At 48.5% G+C, this 21555-nt stretch overlaps 1 protein-coding gene across 3 annotated transcripts in view; it reads left to right on the plus strand.

The window, feature by feature from the left end:
• Positions 1 to 21555, plus strand: part of TBC1D2 (TBC1 domain family member 2) — a 185173-nt gene that overhangs the window by 111744 nt on the left and 51874 nt on the right. For all 3 annotated transcript variants that reach the window (XM_077273736.1, XM_077273750.1, XM_077273743.1), the window contains exon 9: positions 9102 to 9292. In XM_077273736.1, the coding sequence (XP_077129851.1) occupies positions 9102 to 9292 (191 nt within the window). The remainder of the gene's footprint in view (positions 1 to 9101; positions 9293 to 21555) is intronic.

The raw sequence follows: 21555 nt of genomic DNA on the forward strand, positions 1-21555 counted from the left end.
TTGAACCTCTCCACTAGGCCGTGCGGATGGTACACTGACGTCCTAAGTTGGGTAATCTTGAGGGTCTTGCACAACTCCCTCATTACCTTAGACATAAACAATGTCCCCTGGTCTGTCAGGATCTCCTTTGGCAAGCCCATCCAGGAGAAAATATGGACTAGCTCTCGTGCTATACTCTTGGCGGAGGAATTTCTCACTGGTACCACTTCCAGGTACCGCGCAACATAGTCCATTACCACCAGGATGTATTGATGACCCCTGGCAGACTTCACTAAGGGCCCAACCAGGTACATGGCAATCCGGTCAAACTGGACCTCGATTATGGGTAACGGAACTAGGGGACTGTGGAAGTGGGATATGGGGTCAGTTAGCTGACAGGTAGGGCAGGATTGGCAGAAATTAACAATGTTCCTGTGACACCCAGGCCAGTAAAACCTCTGATGGATTCATTCTTGGGTCTTATCTACTGTACACCTAGGTGCCCCCTAAGACATGAGCATAGGCCAGATCCAGTACCCTACATCTATAGTGTCCCGGGACTAATAGCTGCTCTGATACTTCCCCTCTTTATTTAGTTACCCGACATAGCAACTCCCCATTGACTGCAAAGTACGAGAACCTGGTGTCTGCCCCCGGCTCTTGTGCAACCCCATTTAGCACAGTCACATTTTCCAGTACATTTTTCAAGGTCAAGTCCTGCATTTGGGCAGTCCCAAAATTCCCTCCAGAAACCCCCAGTTCAGGAATTTGTCTCACTGGTCACCATCTCATCCTCATCACCAGCCAGGACACACAAGGGGAACTCATCCATCTCCGACTGTGAAGGGGTTTCAACACGGTTGAGCTGGCTCCGGTCTGTGTCTTTTGATATTTTCGCCTTCCCCCACAAGTCCCCAAAAGGCTGAAGTCCCTCCCGATTATCACTGGGTGCAGCAAAACTTCAACCACTCCGACCTCATTGAGCTCTGTACCCCGGCTTGTTATAACTGACACTCTGGCGATGGGATAGTGGTGGCTTTACTACCCCTCTTTTGGGGCTCAGATTCTCTCTGGGTACCCTAGTATGAGGATACACCGCCCCCTGGCTTTCTTAGGGACTTCTCGACCACCTGGAACCGTTCCACTAGGTCCACCAGTTCGTCTGCATTTTGGGGATCTCCCTGGGTAACCCAGGTCTGCACCGGCATAGGAAGGGAGTGCACAAACCTGTCCATGACAATGCGCTCGACCCTCTGGGTTGGAGTGGAGGATTGCGGCTACAGCCATTTTTGCACCAGAAGTAGTACGTCAAACATTTTAGATCGAGGAGGTTTGTCCCCACAATAGGCCCAGTGGTAAACCCTTTGTGGTCTGACTGACAGTCACTCCTGCGCGTGCCAAAATTACAGTTTTTAGTTTGGCATACTCCTGCGCATCCTGCAGTGCCAAATCATAATGATGTTCGTCCTTCGTATGTGAAGATGACCATGACTTCAGGGTTAGAAGAGAGTTAATAGTTATGGTTCCGGAGATGGCTGATGAGTCCAATCTGGGCCCTGAAGGTTCACCCACATACTTGACATAAGGAAGCAGATGTAGTCAGTACACCAGATTCTACTTGTGCCTTGCGGACAGCACGCTTTCTTTTTGCATCAAAGATTTTCCTATCTTCAGCTGCACGTGCTCCTGAGGTGATCCTGCCCCGCCAACCTGGACGATCCAGGGCAAGCTCTTCCCATTCATTGGTGTTGACATCCAGGTTTTTGAGAGACGCCTTAAGGCAGTCTTTATAGTGCTTCTTCTGCCCCCCAACTGCTTGCTTTCCTTGGCACAGTTCTCCATGCAGCAGTTGTTTCGGTAGTCGGCTGTCAGGCATTCTGACCACATGTCCAGCTCACCAGGCTTGGACTTTCAGCAGGAGAGTGTAAACACTGCAGAGCTCAGTTTGTTTCAGAATTGCCGTGTCCGGGCCATTGTCTTGCCCCCTGATGTGGAGGAGTCTGCGGAGGCAACTCATGTGAAAATGATTAAGCTGTTTATCATGCCGGCTGTAGACTGTCTAGCATAGAGAAGTGCGGTGAGGACCACAGCGCAGTAGACCTTCAGCTTGGTGGTAAGGCTGAGTCCCCTTCATTCCCAATTGTTCTTATGTAGTCTCCCAAAGGCAGCACTGGCTTTGGCAATTCTGTTATTAACCTCAGCGTCTATGGTTACTTCACGGGAAAGTGTGCTGCCTAAGTAGGTTAAGTTATCGACTGCTTTGAGGTTTTGCTCCTTCACCGTGATACGTGGCTCCTTGTATAGTTTCCCAGGAACAGGTTGACACATGACTTTGGTTTTTCTAATGTTGATCTCGAGACCGAAATTGTCGCAGGCTCGAGAAAAACAGTCCATTTCATTCTGCATGTGCTAGCGTTAAGTGCAGTCATCGGCAAATAATTCACGGATAGCAGTCTCATGCACTTTCGTAACCGCCTTCAGGCATTTTGGGTTGATTAGCTTGCCATCAGTCCTGTACCTAAACTGGATTCCATCTTCACAGTTGTTAAAGGCATCACTTAACATTGCAGAGAACAGCATACTGAACAGGATTGGAGCAAGCACACAGCCTTGTTTTACGCCGTTTGTTACTGGGAAAGCCTCAGATTCGTCTCCATCGTTCAGAACCTTCACCATCATGCCATCATGGATCTGCCGGACGATTGAGATGAACTTGCTCTAGCAGCCAAATTTTGCCATGATCTTCCACAGGCCGCCTCTACAGACTGTGTCGAAAGCCTTGGTCATATCAACAAAAGTCACATAGAGGTCACTGTGTTGCTCCTGGCACTTTTCCTGTAGTTGACGTGCTGCAAAGACGATATCTACTGTTCCACGTTTAGCATGGAAACCACACTGGCTTTCGGGTAATAGGCCTTGCTCAATGTGATGTAAAAGGCGGTTGAGAAAGAGACGAGCCAATATCTTTCCTGCAGTGGACAGAAGGGAGATCCCTCGATGGTTGTCACAAGATTGGCGATTACCTTTCCTCTTGTATATGTGAATTATGCTGGCATCTTTCAGTTGTTGTGGAACCTGTTCCTTTTTCCACATATACTGGAATAGTTTGGTCACCATTTGCATGAGAGCAAGGCCGCCAGCTTTATATACCTCAGCAGGTATAGCATCATTTCCGGGTGCTTTTCCACAAGAAAGTTGTTTTACTGCTTTCCTGACTTCAAATCATAATATGCCTTCTGGGGCTCACCAGTCACCTCTGCCCACTGTTCTGGTGGTAGCTTCTCAGCTCCGCCACTCTCTCGAAGACAGTCCAAAAGGCCTCCACATCATCACTCGGGGTCATTTTTTGCATGGCTCGTCTTACCGTCTTTCGGACGTATGTGTGGTCACCTGGACTTGCGGGAGGGGCTTTTGGCCTCCACGAACAGCCTCTGCCAGTAAGTCAATCTGCTGCTGATGTTACTGATGCTACTGCTGTATTTGTTGTATAAGCAACTTTTTGGTCTCTTGTTACACCATCTGTTGCTGCTGTAGTTGCTGCTGATGCTGTAGCTGCTGTTTCTGTTGTGCTTGTAGCAGATGTTTGAGCAGGTCCACAATCTTGCCCGACATCTACGCTGGCTTGTGGCTGCCACACGTGTTTGCTGGGAAACTGCCCTCACTTCTAACACTACCTGAGGTGGAGCGGTCCACTCGGCTGGAAAGAGAGGTTTAACAGGAACACTGCCTCTTTAAGAAAAGGCTAGGTTTATTGTACACTGCATAACCAAGCTGGGGAAAACAGAAAAACAAAAAGAAACACAGTTCTTTTCGTAGCAGGGATCAGCCCGCTCACAGGCAGCAGTGTCCACAGTTCAGATTTAGCACACACTTTCCTGGAGTGCACTATCTCCAGGCCCACACTGAGCTCTGAAAGCTCTGACAGCCAGCCATTTAAGCCCAAACCATGTGACTCTTCCATCATGTGATTGATGACATGATCTGGACATCACACAGGTCCTTTCAGGACACTGCAGGTTAGTGATGGGCAGTCCGGCTCTTTTTGGTGATCCGGCTCTCATGGCTCCGCTCACCAAAAAGAGCCGGCTCTTTCGGCTCGTGAACCGGCTCTTTTTGGATCGTATTAGATCCCTATTGAGTACCTGTTCATGCGTCCGAAACTCCGCCCACCTACCGCAGAAACTCCGCCCACTTCTTAGAGAGCCAATTAAATTGAAGAGTGGGTGGGGTTTTGCTCAGGTGGGCGGAGTTACGCCCCCCGAAGCCCGGGATTTTACGCCCAGTGAGAGCCATTCAGGGATTTTAGTGGCTCTCACTGGTGTGCCGGCTCCCATCGTTCACTGCAGGGAGCCGGCTCTTTGTGTCGGCTCGTTCGCGAACGACACATCACTACTGCAGGTGGAGGTACATGGACATTCTCCCTACCGATTTATGAATCTCTGCTAAAACAGCAGCGGAACCGGTGGCGGCAGAGGTGTAGCGATGCTGTGGCTCGTGTCGGTGGTGGGCAGTGCGGAGTGCATCGTTGGTTTCCCTGTGGCCATCTTCCTGAAGCCGTGGGCCACCGGAGGTGGCATATGTGCAGATTGACACACCGGCGGCCCTTGGCTTCAAGCAAATGGCCGTCGGAGGCCATGCGTGTGCAGATTGAGATCTCGGCGGCCTTTTTCCTGAAGCCGAGGGCTGTCGAGATTTCAATCTGTGCATGCGCGGCCTCAGGAAGATGGTCCCTGAGAAACTGGTGATACACTCGGCTCTGCTCACTGTGGACACTGGGCAGTGGCGTCGACACATTTCTGCTGCCATCATCCTGAGAAAGGGACCCTGCTCCATGCTCTGCCTCACCGCCAACACCGGACCCGCAGCATTGCCCCATTTCTGCCGCCACCGGCTTCCTGAGGAAGGGACCATGCCTCCTGTGACCCCACTCTACCACCGCCGGCCCTAAGGTAAGATAACTTAAATTCGGTTAATAAGACGGACCCCATCTTATAAAAATCTTTTTTTCTGCTATTTTCCACCCCAAAATTTGGGATGCGCCTTATGGACTGGTGCGTGTTATAGTCCGAAAAATATGGTATGTATTTTAACCCGCTAGGGCGTCATAGGTCATCGTAACATTGACATAGGAGACACATATAAAGAAAATGTGAGGCTTTATTTTCAGCCAAAAGGTAACAAGCAGTAAAGAAACCAAAAACAATAAAGACTTGCCCAGCTAGGCGCTAATTAACATACCATTCCTCTGACTCACTCTGAATGTAAATAACAAAAAACTGACTGGCACTTCCAAATCAGAAAACTGGTGTGTACAGGTGAGAACTAGGAGTAGTCATCTCTGTATATAACAAATAAAGTTGCACTCTGTAGTGCTAAAGCATGTAAATATGAAATATGATTACTCTCTCTGACCAAGCACTCCGCGCTGCAAGTGGCTTTAATTGCAGCAGGATCCTAGCTACCCAAAAATACAGGCTTTAGCCTAAGAGAGGTATTCACACAAGACGCGTAGGTTCCCAGAAAACTGGAGATCGTCTTGTTGCTGGCTACTGGGCATGTATGAATTGGCCAAATTATGTGCTAAATATCTCCATTTTTTCTTATCTAGAGCAGTAATGCTATTTATATTTCATATATTTCATATTTACATGCTTTAGCACTACAATTTACTATCTAAGGCCGGAGACACACTGGTGCGAGATACGGCCGAGTCTCGCTGGTTAAAAGCAAGCTGTGGCACCTGCACTCCGGAGCGGAGCGTGCAGCTGCATAGCAATACATGGAGCTGCACACTCCGCTCTGGAGTGCCGGTGCCACAGCTTGCTTTTAACCAGCGAGACTCGGCCGTATCTCGCACCAGTGTGTCTCCGGCCTAATTCAGCCAAAATTGTGCTCCAAAGGTCAATTAACCCTCCTTCCATTCTTGGCCTTCCAGTGCTCAGAACCAGTAGTTTCTGACCACATATGAGTATTAGCATACTCTGGAGAAAATAAACCCCACCATTTATTGTGCAGTTTTGCCTGTTACCTTTTTTAAAAGGAAAAAATTAGAGCTAAAGCAAAATATTTTTTGCCTCCCAATGTTCTAAACTTTCGTGAAGCAACTATGGGTCCAAATGGTTACCACACCCCTAAATGAATGGAGGAATGTAGATTCCAAAACACCTTTGGTGGGGTTTCTGTCATTTTAGCACTGCTGGGGCTCTTCAAACATGACATAATAACAAAAGACTGAATGGCACTTCCAAGCTAGTGTGAACAGGTGCATACTAGGAACAGCCACCTCCATATACAATATACAAAAGAAATTGCACTCTGTCGTTCTAAATATGGAATATATGAAATATGAATAGCAATACTGCTCTGGATAATAAGAAAAAATTGAGACATTTAGCACATGATTTGGCCAATTTATGCATGCCCAGCAACCAACTACAAGGTGGTCTCAAACTGCTGGGACCCTACGTGTCTAGTGTGAATACCTCTCTTAGGCTGAACGTGATTGCCGGAAATGCATGTTAAATGCTGCTGTCAGCGTTTGACAGCCACATTTAACCACTTAATAGCCGCGGGTGGATAGTGATTCCACCCGCGGCGGTACCGGGCACATGCCAGCTGTTGAAAACAGCTGACGTGCTGTGAAAGATGTGGGCTCCAGAGGTGAGGGAGCGAGTACGACGTGGTTGTACTATTACAATGTCGGAAAGGGGTTAAAGCCTGTATTTATGGGTAGGTAGGATCCTGCTGTAATTAAAACCACCACATGCTGAAGAGCGGAGTGCCCGGTCAGAGAGCTAACATGCAAATAACAAAAGACTGACTGGCACTTCCAAGCTAGTGTGAAAAGGTGCATACTAGGAGTAGCCACCTCCATGTACAATATACATAAGAAATTGCACTCTGTTGTACTAAAGCATGTAAGCATGGAATATATGAAATATGAATAATAAGATAATAAAAAAATAAGAAAAAATAATAAGAAAAAATTGAGACGCTTAGCACATAATTTGGCCAATTCATGCATGCCCAGAACCAACGACAAGGCGGTCTCAATCTGCTGGAACCCTGTGTTCTCTAGTGTCAATACTTCTCTTAGTCATGGTCATGATTAAGGGAGCTTAGTCTCCAGAAACGAGTTGAGATTCTTACCCATATGGCTCGTGCTGAAGTCTGTATCCTCTATGCTTAAAAGTTTGTGAATAAAGAAAACTCTTTTTTACGGATTCGGTGAAGCTGGACATTCTTTTCTTTTTTGGATTCTATACGCCTGGACACAGCGGGTCCGTGCTCCCGAAGATTGGTTTATGCATCACGGGTGAGCTGGTTTATATTCCTTCTTTGTAGTTAAAACTACCACATGCTGAACTGAAGGGCGGAGACGGAGTGTTCAGTCAGAGAGCTAACATACAAATAACAAAAGACTGACTGGCACTTTCAAGCTAGTGTGAACAGATGCACACTAGGAGCATACAATATACAAAAGAAGATGCACTCTGTAAACATGGAATATATGAAATATGAATAGCAATACTGCTCTGATAATAAGACCAAATTGAGATGCTTAGCACATAATTTGGCCAATTTATGCATGCCCAGCAACCAACCCAGAGCACTACTGCTATTCAGATTTCATGTATTCCGTGTTTACATGTGGTTGCAGGGAATGGAGGCTGGGGTTATCAACAGGTGCAGGTCACTTCAGCGCATACTTGGCTCCAGGTGTCACAACCTTATACGGGCATTTCTCAGGGTAGGTGCACACAGTCAGGAAATGCTGCGGGTTGGATGCTGTGTACCTCCGCAACGTCCAACCCGCAGCATCTAGACGTTACAGCACAGGATGGGATTTCTAGAGATCCCATGCCCACTATGCGTGCTTCGGCGCCCACAGCTTACTTGCGGAGTCAGACATGGGGTGCATCTTTCTAGACTGCAGCATGTCAATTTATCTTGTGGAGAAGAGAGTCTCCGCAAGATAAATCTCACCTATACAATGTATTGAACACTGTGATTCCGCACGGTTCAATTAACACATACGGAATCACCTGCGTTCAAAAGGCGGCAGCGCTTTGTATGCAGCAGACGTGCTGCTTCCAAAGCGCTGCCAATTGCTGAATGTGTGCACATACCCTCACTGATCTATCTAGCAGCCTTTCACTCATCTATTCACCAGCGTGTTCTGTCTGTAGTGTAGATTAGGATGGAAGTAATCAGTGGAGAAGTTTGCATTGTAAGCCGGAGAAAATGCCACTGACTGGCTAAGGGTACCGTCACACATTGAAATTTCCATCGCTACGACGTTACGATTCGTGACGTTCTAGCGATATCGTTACGATATCGCAGTGTCTGACACGCAGCAGCGATCAGGGATCCTGCTGAGACGTAGCAGATCGTATGGAACTTTCTTTCGTCGCTTGATCACCCGCTGACATCGCTGGATCGTTGTGTGTGACAGCGATCCAGCGATGTCTTCGCTTGTAACCAGGGTAAACATCGGGTAACTAAGCGCAGGGCCGCGCTTAGTAACCCGATGTTTACCCTGGTTACAAGCGTAAACGTAAAAAAACAAACCGTACATGCTCACCCGTCGGTGTCCTTCAGGTCCCTTGCCGTCTGCTTCCTGCTCTGAGTGCCGGCCGGAAAGTGAGAGCAGATCACAGCGGTGCTGCGATCTGCTCTCACTGTACGGCTGCACTCAGAGCAGGAAGCAGACGGCAAGGGACCTGAAGGACACCGACGGGTGAGTATGTACTGTTTGTTTTTTTACGTTTACGCTGGTAACCAGGGTAAACATCGGGTTACTAAGCGCGGCCCTGCGCTTAGTTACCCGATGTTTACCCTGGTTACCCGGGGACTTCGGCATCGCTCCAGCGCCGTGATTGCAACGTGTGACCGCAGTCTACGACGCTGGAGCGATATTCATACGATCGCTGCGACGTCACGGATCGTGCCGTCGCAGCGATGAAAATTTCAATGTGTGACGGTACCCTTAGTAAGTGACTGATAATGGTGCTTCCAGTACATTTGTACTAATAATAGTGTCCCACGTTTTTAATACTTGGCCTGATTTAGAAGTCTAGAATGCTCAACAACGTGTTAATTGAAGTTCTTTTATTTTACAGTGTTCATACCAGGAAGCCAGGAATTGTCAGATAGAAAGCAAATATTTAATTGTACTGAGAAAGCTGCAAGAAGCGCTGCCATATTTAGATGCCGAGTACTGTGAAGTCATAAAACATTTAATAGAGGATGCCTTACAGTCTGATATAAAATCACCTCTTCAACCATCCACTGTGCAATTCAGTCCTCTCAGGTAAGTGGTTAAAGTGAGCAAGCATAAAGGAGAGTATGGAGATGTACAGTATGCCATGGAAAATTCAAGAATCAGCCTAAAGGGACACTAAACCTAGGATTGAAACCTAAAAGTAAGCAAAACATAGATGTGCCCACACTATCTGTCATTCTGCAAGATTTGGAACCTGCAGAAAACACATGAGATATTTCCCTGATCATATGTTGCATTGTAAGCGGAGTTGTGAACTGTAGTAATGTTTGTGTCCTACTATATGTCAATGAGAAGGGTAAGGGTATGTTTCCACGTTCAGGAAATGTTGAGCCGCAGCGTCTAAAACGCAGCGTCCAGATGTTACAGCATAGTGGAGGGGATTTAATGAAATCCCGTCTCCACTGTGCATTAAAAAACGCATGCGTTTTTCCCGCAAAAATGCACATGTGGTGCGTTTTTTCAGAACGCAGCATGTTGCTACAATGAGCAAAATACGCAGGAACATCACAGGTGACCTGCCAGTGACCTCAGGTGCATTTTTGGTCAGGATTTTACCTGCATAAAATCCTGAGCAAAGCCTGAAGCAATCCTGAACGTGGACACATACCCTTAGGGTATGTTTCCACGTTCAGTTTTGCTTCAGGCTTTGGTCAGGATTTTATGCAGGTAAAATCCTGACCAAAACTGCACCTGAGGTCACTGGCAGGTCACCTGCGGTGTACCTGCGTGTTTTGCTCATAGTAGCAACATGCTGCGTTTCGAAAAAACGCACCACGCATGCGTTTTCGCGGCAAAAACGCATGCGTTTTTTAACGCATAGTGGAGTCTGGATTTCATGAAATCCCATCCACTATGCTGTAACATCTGGACGCTGCGTTTTTGACGCTGCGGAAAAACGCAGCGTCAAAAACGCAGCGTTTCCTGAACGTGGAAACATACCCTTAGGGTATGTGTCCACGTTCAGGATTGCATCAGGATTTGGTCAGGATTTTATGCAGGTAAAATCCTGACCAAATCTGCACCTGAGGTCACTGGCAGGTCACCTGCGTTGTCCTTGCGTTGTTTCTGCACTGTAAGGACATGCTGCGTTCTTAAAAGACGCGCCGCATGTCCGTTTCCGCGGCTCTGCCGCATGCTTCTTTTACTGCATAGTGGAGACGTGATTTCATGAAATCCCCTCCACTATGCTGTAACATCTGGACGCTGCGTGTTTGACGCTGCGGCTCTACGCAGCGTCAAACACGCAGCGTTTCCTGAACGTGGACACATACCCTAACGCTCTTTCTGCCACTAAATGTGATCGCATCAGACACATACCAAAGATCTTTAAAAATGTCTTAGTTTAAGGGGGCTTGTCACCTTGGAAAATGACTTTTATCTTTTTAGATAGAAGCTAGATCTGCAGGTAAATGGGGTTACAGTGCTTCCTGACTGCCTTTAAGTGTGAATACTGATAAGTTTATTTTCTATCTCCTCCCAGGAGCTGTCAACTGTCAGTCATGGGGGCGTGCACAAACCACATACATTCATCGCTTACAGCTTCACTCATTATGCTGTGAGTTGCCTCATTAAACACTAGAGATGAGCAAACATGTTCGTAAAACGTTCGCCAATTTCAAATTTGGCTTGAACGTGGTACATTTGAATTTGTGTTCCGTTTCAAGAACATTTGCACTCAAAATAAATCATCACGTTTCCACTAATACTTTTGTTATTACTTTGGCTAGGATAGTGGTGCTGTATGACGAGCAAGGGGACGGGGTGACATGTTTGATAAGGGGATAGGGTGTGGAGAGGCTAGAGAAGTGGCGCTCTTTTTTTTTTCCATTACCTTTGTGTGTTGATTCAGGTAACCAATCAGGGTGCAGAAACATCCACAACGTCATGACAGAAGGTCTATTGTGATTGGCTGCTGAAGTCACATGTCTGCTTTATATGGCCAGGGACATCTTGTTTTGCTGGCGCCATTTTCTCAATGTCACAGTGCAGAGAAGCCGCTCCTGATAATACTGCAAGTGAACTTGTCAGTTAGCTAGATAAAATCCTCTCCTCTGTGAAATCGATCTTCCAGCATCTAATTAGATTGTGCAAAAACTGTGTGGCAGTCTTCAGAGGCACCATTTGCTAATCCAAATCATTTCTGATAAAACTGTATATTGTGACAATTCAGAAGGCCAGATTCCCATGTAAATAACATTAGGCCTAATATTTGGGTGCAGCCACGAGGCCCAATTAGCTAATCCAAATCGTTTGTGATAACACCATGTTTCAGTGGCAAATCAGAAGGCCAGATTTCACCTTAAAAATAGTTCGGCCTGATATTAGGGTGTAGCTGTAGCGCCCCCACTGCCGCAGGGCCGAGGGGCACCCGGTACCGGGCCTCTGAGTCTCTGCTCTGGGGTAGTCACGGTGGCTACTAGGCCCGGTCCGTGACCCTGCTGAGGGGCGTACAGTAAATGATGTGATGGATGTGGATGGTGGTGGTGGTGCGGTGCAGTAAATAACGAGGACACCAGGTTGCAGTCTCTTTACCTCTTTACTGAAGGTCTCTGGGTCCTCAGTCCGAAATACGGTTCACCAGGCTGCGCAAGTCCGGCCGGTCCAATGGCACCTCCAGAGTTCTCTTTGCAGGTGGAAATCTGTGCCTTCCTGCTAGCGCTATGTGTTGTGGTCCTCCCCTGCTGTGCTTACAGGATAGTCCCCACAACTGTTGTGTCTGTTTCTCGTCTTCCCTCACAACAACTCAATTAGATGATGTCCTGCTAATCCTCCGTCCCTCCCGGTGTTATGGTTGGGACGCACCCGTATGACGGGTAGGCTCTGAGCTCTTCCGGGACCCTAGAATCGCCCCTCTCCACAGGTTGCCCCCCAAGTCTGCATAGGTGATTTAGGTGAGACAGCCCGCCTGTGACTGACTGTCCTGCCGTTGGTTTGAAGTATTGCTTGGAGCTAGATATATGAATACTTCCTCGGCGTTCCGGCCGCCGGTTGTGCGCCTCAGTAGGATGTTGCCTCGGTCTTACAGCACGACTCCTCCTGGTATTCTCCTTCTTGCTTTGATCTCGTTTCTCACTCAGCACAATATATCTCGCTTCTGATCCTTTCTTAGGGCACCGCCGCTATGCTGAGCAGGCACGGTCCCGTGACGTTCCTTCTTGTAGCCAGGCCTCTGTCAGGGTCCCAAACCTGACAGGGACCCTACCGAATCTTCCCCACAACACCCCCTGCCACAAGGTGTTGCCTGGTTCCAACCCAGTCAGCTTTCTGCCTAACTTCCTGCCTGACCCCCAGTTTACCCACACGGTGAGGAGTGGCCTAATAAATAGCACCCTTAGCTCCCCCTGGAGGCCCGACTGTGAAATGTATTGGTGTATGTGATACCTGGTCAGATGAACTCCTTCAGTGCCATCAGACGTACCATAGCCCCCCTTAGCGGCAGAGCCACAGTACTGCAACGACCAGGACTCTGGGGCACTGCACTCCCCCCCCGGTTAAATCCAGTACTCCGGGACTGGGAAGAAAACAACAATACATGTCAGCAAAAAGACATACAATTTTTGTGAGTGCAATAACAATAAGCATACTTAAACAGAGCTTCCCTTTATGGGAGGTGAGGACACTTGAACGTTACAAACATGGTTAAATACTCTTAAATAACTTTTCTTACCCAACCGGGTATTCTACTAAGTGCAAAAATTTTTAAACATTAATTCAACATTGCCTTTAAGGATGTACACTCTGAATCCACTAAAGACCTTCTTATAACACATTATAAGGCTTAAGCAACTGTGCTACATTCTCCTACTTTATGTCTGCAGGACCGCCTGTCCTAACGGCTCCAGACCTACTGCCTCTCCTTTCTATTACAGGACCGCTCCTTTCAGCCCGAGCCTTCTGTCCTTCCACTACTATACACAGTATAGAACATGTTTTTCCTTCAGTTGGAGATTACTGAGCCATCCCTATATGGCTCCTAAGAGGACTCACCACTAACCCCTACGGGTTCACTTCCTGTCCTCATCCTTCTATTAACATTATTGAACATTTCTTACAATTAACTAATTGGTTACATTTAACTTTCACATATCAACATTATTACTTCTTCTTTCAAGGCATCATCATTCCTTAAGTGCTATCGATAAACATCCCCTTTAAGAGGGGACCAAGTCTCTATGAGGTGGTGCAACTTTTCAAGCTGCAAGTCCGTATGCAGCAAGGACTCCAGTACAAGTTCCAATAACCGTATCTTCGCAAAGAGTCCGTCTTTTATATAAAACCAGTAGAGAGCACCTTTAAGAAGGTGCAACTATGTACAAGGAGTTTGTATCATGCATTGTTCATGATTCAGCAGTTCTTTGATAACTTGTGCAAAACGTAGAAAACAAACAAGAATAAGAAACAATAGGGATCCCGGGTCAACAAAGGGATCCCTTTAAGAGTAACCCTAGACGGGTTTTAGCAGCAATGTAGCAAAAACAAACAGTTTGAAGAACTATTTACAATCATTAAAGCATTCTTGCTTACTCGAACCACTCAGGAGGCAGCACCGGCGGAGGCAACCCCTTTGGGTATTGCGAGCCGCCCGGTACTGCATAAGGGGGTCTGTTGTCCCATCTGGGGGTCTGCGTACCCACAGTCTTCAACTCTGGAGCAGCACGAGCACCACCCACCTGAAGAGGTGCCTCCTTGGCCACGAGGGTGGTGGAGGTGACAATACTGCATGTCGTGGTCTTAACCATAGTGCACGTGGGGGTGACCTCGGTGGTCCTGGTAATGACCAGGGGCTGACCACAAGGGGGCACCTTGGCTACAGGGGTTAGCTTCACTGGCACCTTAATCGGGGGTTTCACAGGGGTCTGCCTCTTGCGGACATTCAGGGCAAACCACCCCTTTTCCCCAAAGTGCCTGGTGTACGAGACTTCATCCCCCGGGTAGAGATCCCAGTCTGGGTGGCCCTCTCTGAGATGCGACTCGACATCTCTGCGGTTTACAAACACCTCCGCATACAGACCCGGCTCTTTAATGAAGCCCCAGCCTCCGCGGAGCTTGAAGGTGATGATGATACCCTGCCTGCGCGGGGCCTGGTGAGCGGTGGGGTCCTTGCGGGCCCGGTCCTTGACCGCCAGGTCTTTCTGATAGTAGGCCTCCAGCCCGGCCTGATACTCCTTTTCCTTCTCCTTCCACTGCTGTTCCAGCTGGGCCTGGTATTCCTCCCAGCTCAGGGCCTGCACCATCTCCCCTTCCCGTGTCTTCACCCCGGGGAACCCCATGAGATCGGGTCCTGGGTTCACCCAGCGGCACACCGTGCGCTCCGCACGGGTCTCACACAACAGGGTGGTTGGCGCGATCGGGGCCTTCAGGCGGTGTTCCATGCCCGTTGCCTCCTCCCAGGGTAACAGGCGTTGGAGTCTATGGGTCCCAGGGAGAGGGGGTGCAGCGACGGGGCCTATCAGCAGGTCCTCCGCTGGTGGGGCAGGGTCGACGGACTCACCAGCCAATGCAAGTTCCTCCTCTGCGGCGGGTTCCGCTAACGGTGTCGGCGAGGGCTTCAGCAACAACTCCGGTAGCGGTACAGGATCCGATATCCGAGGACTTCCTTCCGGCGCTACCTGGTGCGGAGCCTGGGCCCCCGTGTTCAGCTGAAGGAGCTGGTGAATCAGGTCTCCCATCTCAGCCTGCAAAAGATCAGCGTTGTCTGTGGAGTAGTGGCTGCAGTACTCGTCCGGGTAGTTGGGGGAGACTTCTGCTTCCATCCCACATTCGGGTTCCGAGCTGCTGGCCATGGCGTCCTCCACGTGAGTCGCTTCCTGGTTCTTTTCCCGCTCTCTCCTTCGTGGGCGGTTTCGTTTTCGCTGTCTCCGCCCACCATTGAGAATCAGGAGGCGGATCTCTGCTGCTGACGGACACGTCCTCATGGTGCAGAAATATTTAGACTGGGCGGCCATTGTCTTTCGCGCTCTCCAGCTTGTCTACGCCCACTTCCACGCCCTTCTCCTGCGCTCTCCTCAGCGCTGTAATGGCGGCAGATTTTGGCGGCAAGTGGCACAACACAGTCTTTGCAATAAAGTACAGTCCAGGCACAATAAATCACAGTTCCAAGGCACACATGACCTGATTCTTCAGGTTTAAGTAGATCCTGTTCGTGACGCCAAGTTTGTAGCACCCCCACTGCCGCAGGGCCGAGGGGCACCTGGTACCGGGCCTCTGAGTCTCTGCTCTGGGGTAGTCACGGTGGCTAGGCCCGGTCCGTGACCCTGCTGAGGGGCGTACAGTAAATGATGTGATGGATGTGGATGGTGGTGCGGTGCAGTAAATAACGAGGACACCAGGTTGCAGTCTCTTTACCTCTTTACTGAAGGTCTCTGGGTCCTCAGTCCGAAATACGGTTCACCAGGCTGCGCAAGTCCGGCCGGTCCAATGGCACCTCCAGAGTTCTCTTTGCAGGTGGAAATCTGTGCCTTCCTGCTAGCGCTATGTGTTGTGGTCCTCCCCTGCTGTGCTTACGGGATAGTCCCCACAACTGTTGTGTCTGTTTCTCGTGTTCCCTCACAACAACTCGATTAGATGATGTCCTGCTAATCCTCCGTCCCTCCCGGTGTTATGGTTGGGACGCACCCGTATGACGGGTAGGCTCTGAGCTCTTCCGGGACCCTAGAGTCGCCCCTCTCCACAGGTTGCCCCCCAAGTCTGCATAGGTGATTTAGGTGAGACAGCCCGCCTGTGACTGACTGTCCTGCCGTTGGTTTGAAGTATTGCTTGGAGCTAGATATATGAATACTTCCTCGGCGTTCCGGACGCCGGTTGTGCGCCTCAGTAGGATGTTGCCTCGGTCTTACAGCACGACTCCTACTGGTATTCTCCTTCTTGCTTTGATCTCGTTTCTCACTCAGCACAATATATCTCGCTTCTGATCCTTTCTTAGGGCACCGCCGCTATGCTGAGCAGGCACGGTCCCGTGACGTTCCTTCTTGTAGCCAGGCCTCTGTCAGGTTCCCAAACCTGACAGGGACCCTACCGAATCTTCCCCACAACACCCCCTGCCACAAGGTGTTGCCTGGTTCCAACCCAGTCAGCTTTCTGCCTAACTTCCTGCCTGACCCCCAGTTTACCCACACGGTGAGGAGTGGCCTAATAAATAGCACCCTTAGCTCCCCCTGGAGGCCCGACTGTGAAATGTATTGGTGTATGTGATACCTGGTCAGATGAACTCCTTCAGTGCCATCAGACGTACCATAGCCCCCCTTAGCGGCGGAGCCACAGTACTGCAACGACCAGGACTCTGGGGCGCTGCATAGCCATGAGGCTCATTTAGCTAATCCAAATCATTTGGGATAAAACGGTGTTCGAGTGACTAATCAGAAGGCCATATTTCCACTTAAAAATTGTTAGGTATAACCGTGTTGTTCAAGCACACTATCTAAGAAAATAAATATTGATTGTTCATTTAGTGACAGGTGACTGACAGCTGTGAGCCTAAAGGTACCGTCACACTCAGCGACGTTGCAGCGATATAGACAACGAGCCGATCGCTGGAGCGTCGCTGTTTAGGTCGCTGTAGAGACGTCAAACACAGCAGCTCCAGAACGATGCAGGAGGGATCCAGTGACGTAACGGCGACTCACTTATCGTTCTCGCTGGTTGTTAGCTCCATGTAAAACATTGCTGGCATCGTTGCTTTTGATGTCAAACATGACGATACACGCCAACCTGACGACGAAATAAAGTTCTGGACTTCTAGCTCCGACCAGCGATATCACAGCAAAATCCAGATCGCTGCTGCGTGTCAAACACAACGAGATCACTATCCAGGACGCTGCAACGTCACGGATCGTTGTCGTTCTCGTTGCAAAGTTGCTGAGTGTGACGGTACCTTAAGGTTGTGAAACAGCAGGGTACAAGAGGGGAAGGCTACATACAACATGAGTGGGGAAAAAGTGAGGTCGTGGTGGAAGGGGGGGAATAGGCTTGATGTTCAATGTAATATCAAAAAAACAGAAACCATAATGAGCCTAGCCCGGGAAAGAAAAAACACAAGTGTGATAATTAATAATAACCCGGGGGCTTAATTCATTGCTCCAGCAACATTATATAGGAAGGAGAAACAGGGAGCCAAGAGTACAAATGTACAAAAATAGTTTATTATTATAAAAATAGGACATAAAGCAAGAACAAAATGATAGAGGTATCACGACAACATATAAGGGGAACAAAAGAAGGGAACACCTCTGCATATCAGCCCCCCCAAAGCACTAAATGTGATAACTGTAAATGGGCACAGATGAAGGATGAAAGATAATAAGTGCCGCTATAGTACAAAGTGCTGGGAGAATGGAAGGCACAAAGCACATGATGAGAAAAAATTGCTATGCGGTCATACAAGGAAACAGTCTAAGGGCCAGTGCCCTGTATATTTATATATAGTCCCGCCATGCAGCAATAACAGAGAGGAGTGCCATGCTTACCACAATGGAGGGAGGTAGATAGGAGAGGGTCCCACCGGTGGAAGTGCCCCAACGCACGTTTCGCAGCGCACAAACGCTGCTTTCTCAAGGGGAAGTCCCCATTGTGGTAAGCATGGCACTCCTCTCTGTTATTGCTGCATGGCGGGACTATATATAAATATACAGGGCACTGGCCCTTAGACTATTTCCTTGTATGACCGCATAGCAATTTTTTCTTATCATGTGCTTTGTGCCTTCCATTCTCCCAGCACTTTGTACTATAGCGGCACTTATTATCTTTCATCCTTCATCTGTGCCCATTTACAGTTATCACATTTAGTGCTTTGGGGGGGCTGATATGCAGAGGTGTTCCCTTCTTTTGTTCCCCTTATATGTTGATGTTCAATGTGTATGTGGGTTAGGTGTTAATGTTAATGTTAATGAAATATCAACTGAGCAAGCACAGTCTTGTCCTATCCAAAGACCACTGACAAGATCTGATACTGGACGGGCTACTTCCTTTCTTTGTCAGCCGCACAGCGATTTGCCTTGTAGATGAGGCTCAGAAAGGGTATGTGCTTCAGTGAATGGCAAGTGTTGCATCAAGTGGCCTCCCCTCCTCTTCCTCCACCTTAACATCACACACAGTACAATCCTCAGAGGTGGCACCCCAATCACCCTTGTTTCCCCCCGCATCAAAAATTTCCCTATGCCCAACTGACTGTGGGGAACCTCAAACGGGTCATTCTGCAGAGCTGTTCACACATTCTATTCCATGCTCATCAGAGGTCTGCTCCAAAGAATCACAGAATCCAGAGGAGTAAAGCATCTCCACCAATTTCCAAATTTTTTTTAATGCCGGGACCAAAAGAACAGAATCCAGACCCTTGTCACCAGATGTTAACAACCGGGGTTGGAGGTGATCCTCAGATACCAGAGGCGCATGCGGACTGTACTGTGGTGTCAGGGCAGAAAGAGGAGGAGGGTGAAACTCAGGGTTAGAAGTGTGAGAACAGAGATGACGATGAGGTTGTAGATCCCACTTGGTGTGAACTCTGAGGTACACAGCTGAGTATCTCAGCAGAGAAAGTGGAGGAGGAGACAGACTAGGAGGTTACACTGTGGCTTTCCACACAGACACGAAGTGAGGCAACCACCACAAGCCCTGCATCCTCAGCGCCAACTCTGGCTGTGCCAGTGGCGAGTCTGCAGTTCCCAGGGGCAGCAAGGGTTGCCTAGTCTGTGTATTTTTCGAATCCGCAAAGGATGACTTAACTCTGCCAAATTTAAAAAAAAATCAGTAGAGGCAAAAATTGCAATAGTTTAATAACTACATGCATGAACCGGCACATGCGGGATAAACATGTCTTAGTGTGGGAATCTCAATGCACTAAAATGCAGACTATGAGGCCTCGTCAACCACTGGCTGTCCCATCAACCCCATCTGCTGCTTCTTCATCCTCCATCTCCATTATAAGCCTTTTCACACAGGTCTCCGGCCGCAGAAACTCCCCTACAGTTGGGTGAGAGAGAGTCCACCCGCTGTTATGGAAGTGGACATGACTGCTGCTTTTGTGTCACCTAGTACAAAACATGTTTCTCAAGCCACCATAACATCTCTGCCTGCACATCACTTACAGTCCCGCAGTTTGTCCTGTTCTCCGTACTCCACCTTCTCTGCACAACTGCCAGCCTTGGGTCTCGCAGTTGTGGACACGTAAAATAATGTTCCTCCTTCACATTGCAAAGCTAAGAGCTTGAACTCCACCATCTCCAATCTGTTGGCCACGGAAGTGCTGCCTTTCCGCCTGATGGCTACAAACTGTTTCAGAAAGTTGATGGCTGTCCCAGTACCAGTTGCCATTACTTCACTAAGAAAACTGACTGCTCTATACCAGCATGTCAAAGAAAACATCACCCGTTCCCTGAAAAAAATCTCTGCCAGGGTGCATTTCACCACTAAAACCTGGATGAGAAAACTTGGGCAGGGATGTTACATCTCACTGACTGGCCACTGGGTGACTGGTGGCTGTGGAGGAAGGCGGTCAAAGGGCTGCTCCACAAGTGTTTGAATCCCCAGGGCTTGCTGGACAAACCTCTGTATCTAACAATTCATCCACTGCTTCTGGCTCCTCCACCTCTTCTAGGCTCTTCCCCTGTGCCCTCAAAGTCTCCCTTAATCAGACACGCGCTCCAACAGTGCAGATAGACTCCCCCCACCTCCGTACTGTGCGGCCATGGCTCACCGCAATCATGCAGTGTTCAAATTAATATGCCTTGGAGATCACAGTCACACAGCTCAAGAGTTGTGGACAGCCATCAAGTCCGAGTTAGAGCAATGGCAGTCTCCACTGAATCTTTAGCCAGGGAAGGCAACCTCACATACGTGCCTTGCCTGGCTCACATCCTCAACCTGGGAGTACAGCAATTTTTCCGCCACTATCCCTGCCTGGATATGCTGCTGCAGAAAGCACAGTCGCTGTGTGCTCACTTCTGCTAATCGCACCCCATAGGTCATGGACTTGCATCACTATAGAGGTCTTTCGGCCTACCGGTTAACCATTTGATTTGTGATGTTCCGACACGGTGAATTCCACTCTGCATATGTTGCAGCGACTGTGGCATCAACGCCCTAGTGCAGTATGTCTTTTTGCTTAGCCTGGGCCCACGCAGTACGAATGTGGTGCAAATCACGCTTGTGGAGTGGGCACAAAGGACCTCTCCACCCTTCTGCACATTTTTTGTAATGGCTACTAAGATGATTAGCAGTGACAATGCCATCATCAGCATCACTATTCCGGTCATCTACATGCTGGATCACACTTTGAATAGTCTGTGTGAGAAGGTGGTGGTCCCAGAGGAAGAAGTGGAAACAAAAGAAGATGTGGAAGAGATAACAATATCTCAAATTTCCGGACTGTCGTCACACAAGGGGTGCCATGGGAAGGGTGGCTTACAGCGATTGAGGGGACTTCATTGTACCAGACAAACTGTTAGTGAAAGTGCAGTAGTGGAGGAACAAATGGAGGACAAAGTGATGGACACACAACTGTCAAGAGATGAAGCTGATAATGATCCTCTCTCTGTTGTCTGTGATTGGCGGGAGGGGACTGAGGAAGCAACCATGAGTGTTACCCCGCCACCAACACACCATTGAAGCGCCAAACACATGAGCACCTTCTTGCTGCACTGTCTGCAACCATGATGCCTGTATTCTTAGGGTTAAGCACATCCGGTTGTCCCCTTAAAGTATAGAGCACCTAGCTTTCATCAACATGAAGAAGTCATGGATCTCCAATGAATTTTGCACCCCAGTCAAAGACTGGGCAGACTAGGTGATATTGTCGTTTTTAGTGTCATGCCTTGATGTCGCGTTTTTGCAGTTTGTGCCATATTTGTGGTGTTTTCTGTGCCTGCTGGTGTTAGTGCTGCTGATGTCACAAACCATTTTTTTTAAATGTGTAGACGCCAAGTTGGGTCTCCATCTGGTGGGTTGCCTGTAGTGAAAGGTATGTCAGAGGCCTATTATACTGTTTCTACTCTGTGGAAATTGATGCCACTTTAGTGGAGTGTGACAATAATTTTTTGAAATGTGAAGACTCCAAGTTAGGTTTCCATCTGGTGGGTTGCCTGAGTAAGTAGAACTCCAAGACATGCAGGCCTGCACTTACTTTCAGTCAATTACCTGTGACTATGACTTTCCTTACATTTTTCTACCAATAGTACAGTATGAAACTGATGTTTGTGCCTTCTGAGTGTGGCAGGAATTAAAAATAAAAAATTGGAGGTTTCGCATGAGGTATCAGGGCTCCCATCTACACCACTCCTTTAACCACCAGGTTCTCATTG

The sequence above is a fragment of the Ranitomeya variabilis genome, chromosome 1, assembly GCF_051348905.1.
Source record: "Ranitomeya variabilis isolate aRanVar5 chromosome 1, aRanVar5.hap1, whole genome shotgun sequence".
Taxonomy (NCBI): domain Eukaryota; kingdom Metazoa; phylum Chordata; class Amphibia; order Anura; family Dendrobatidae; genus Ranitomeya; species Ranitomeya variabilis.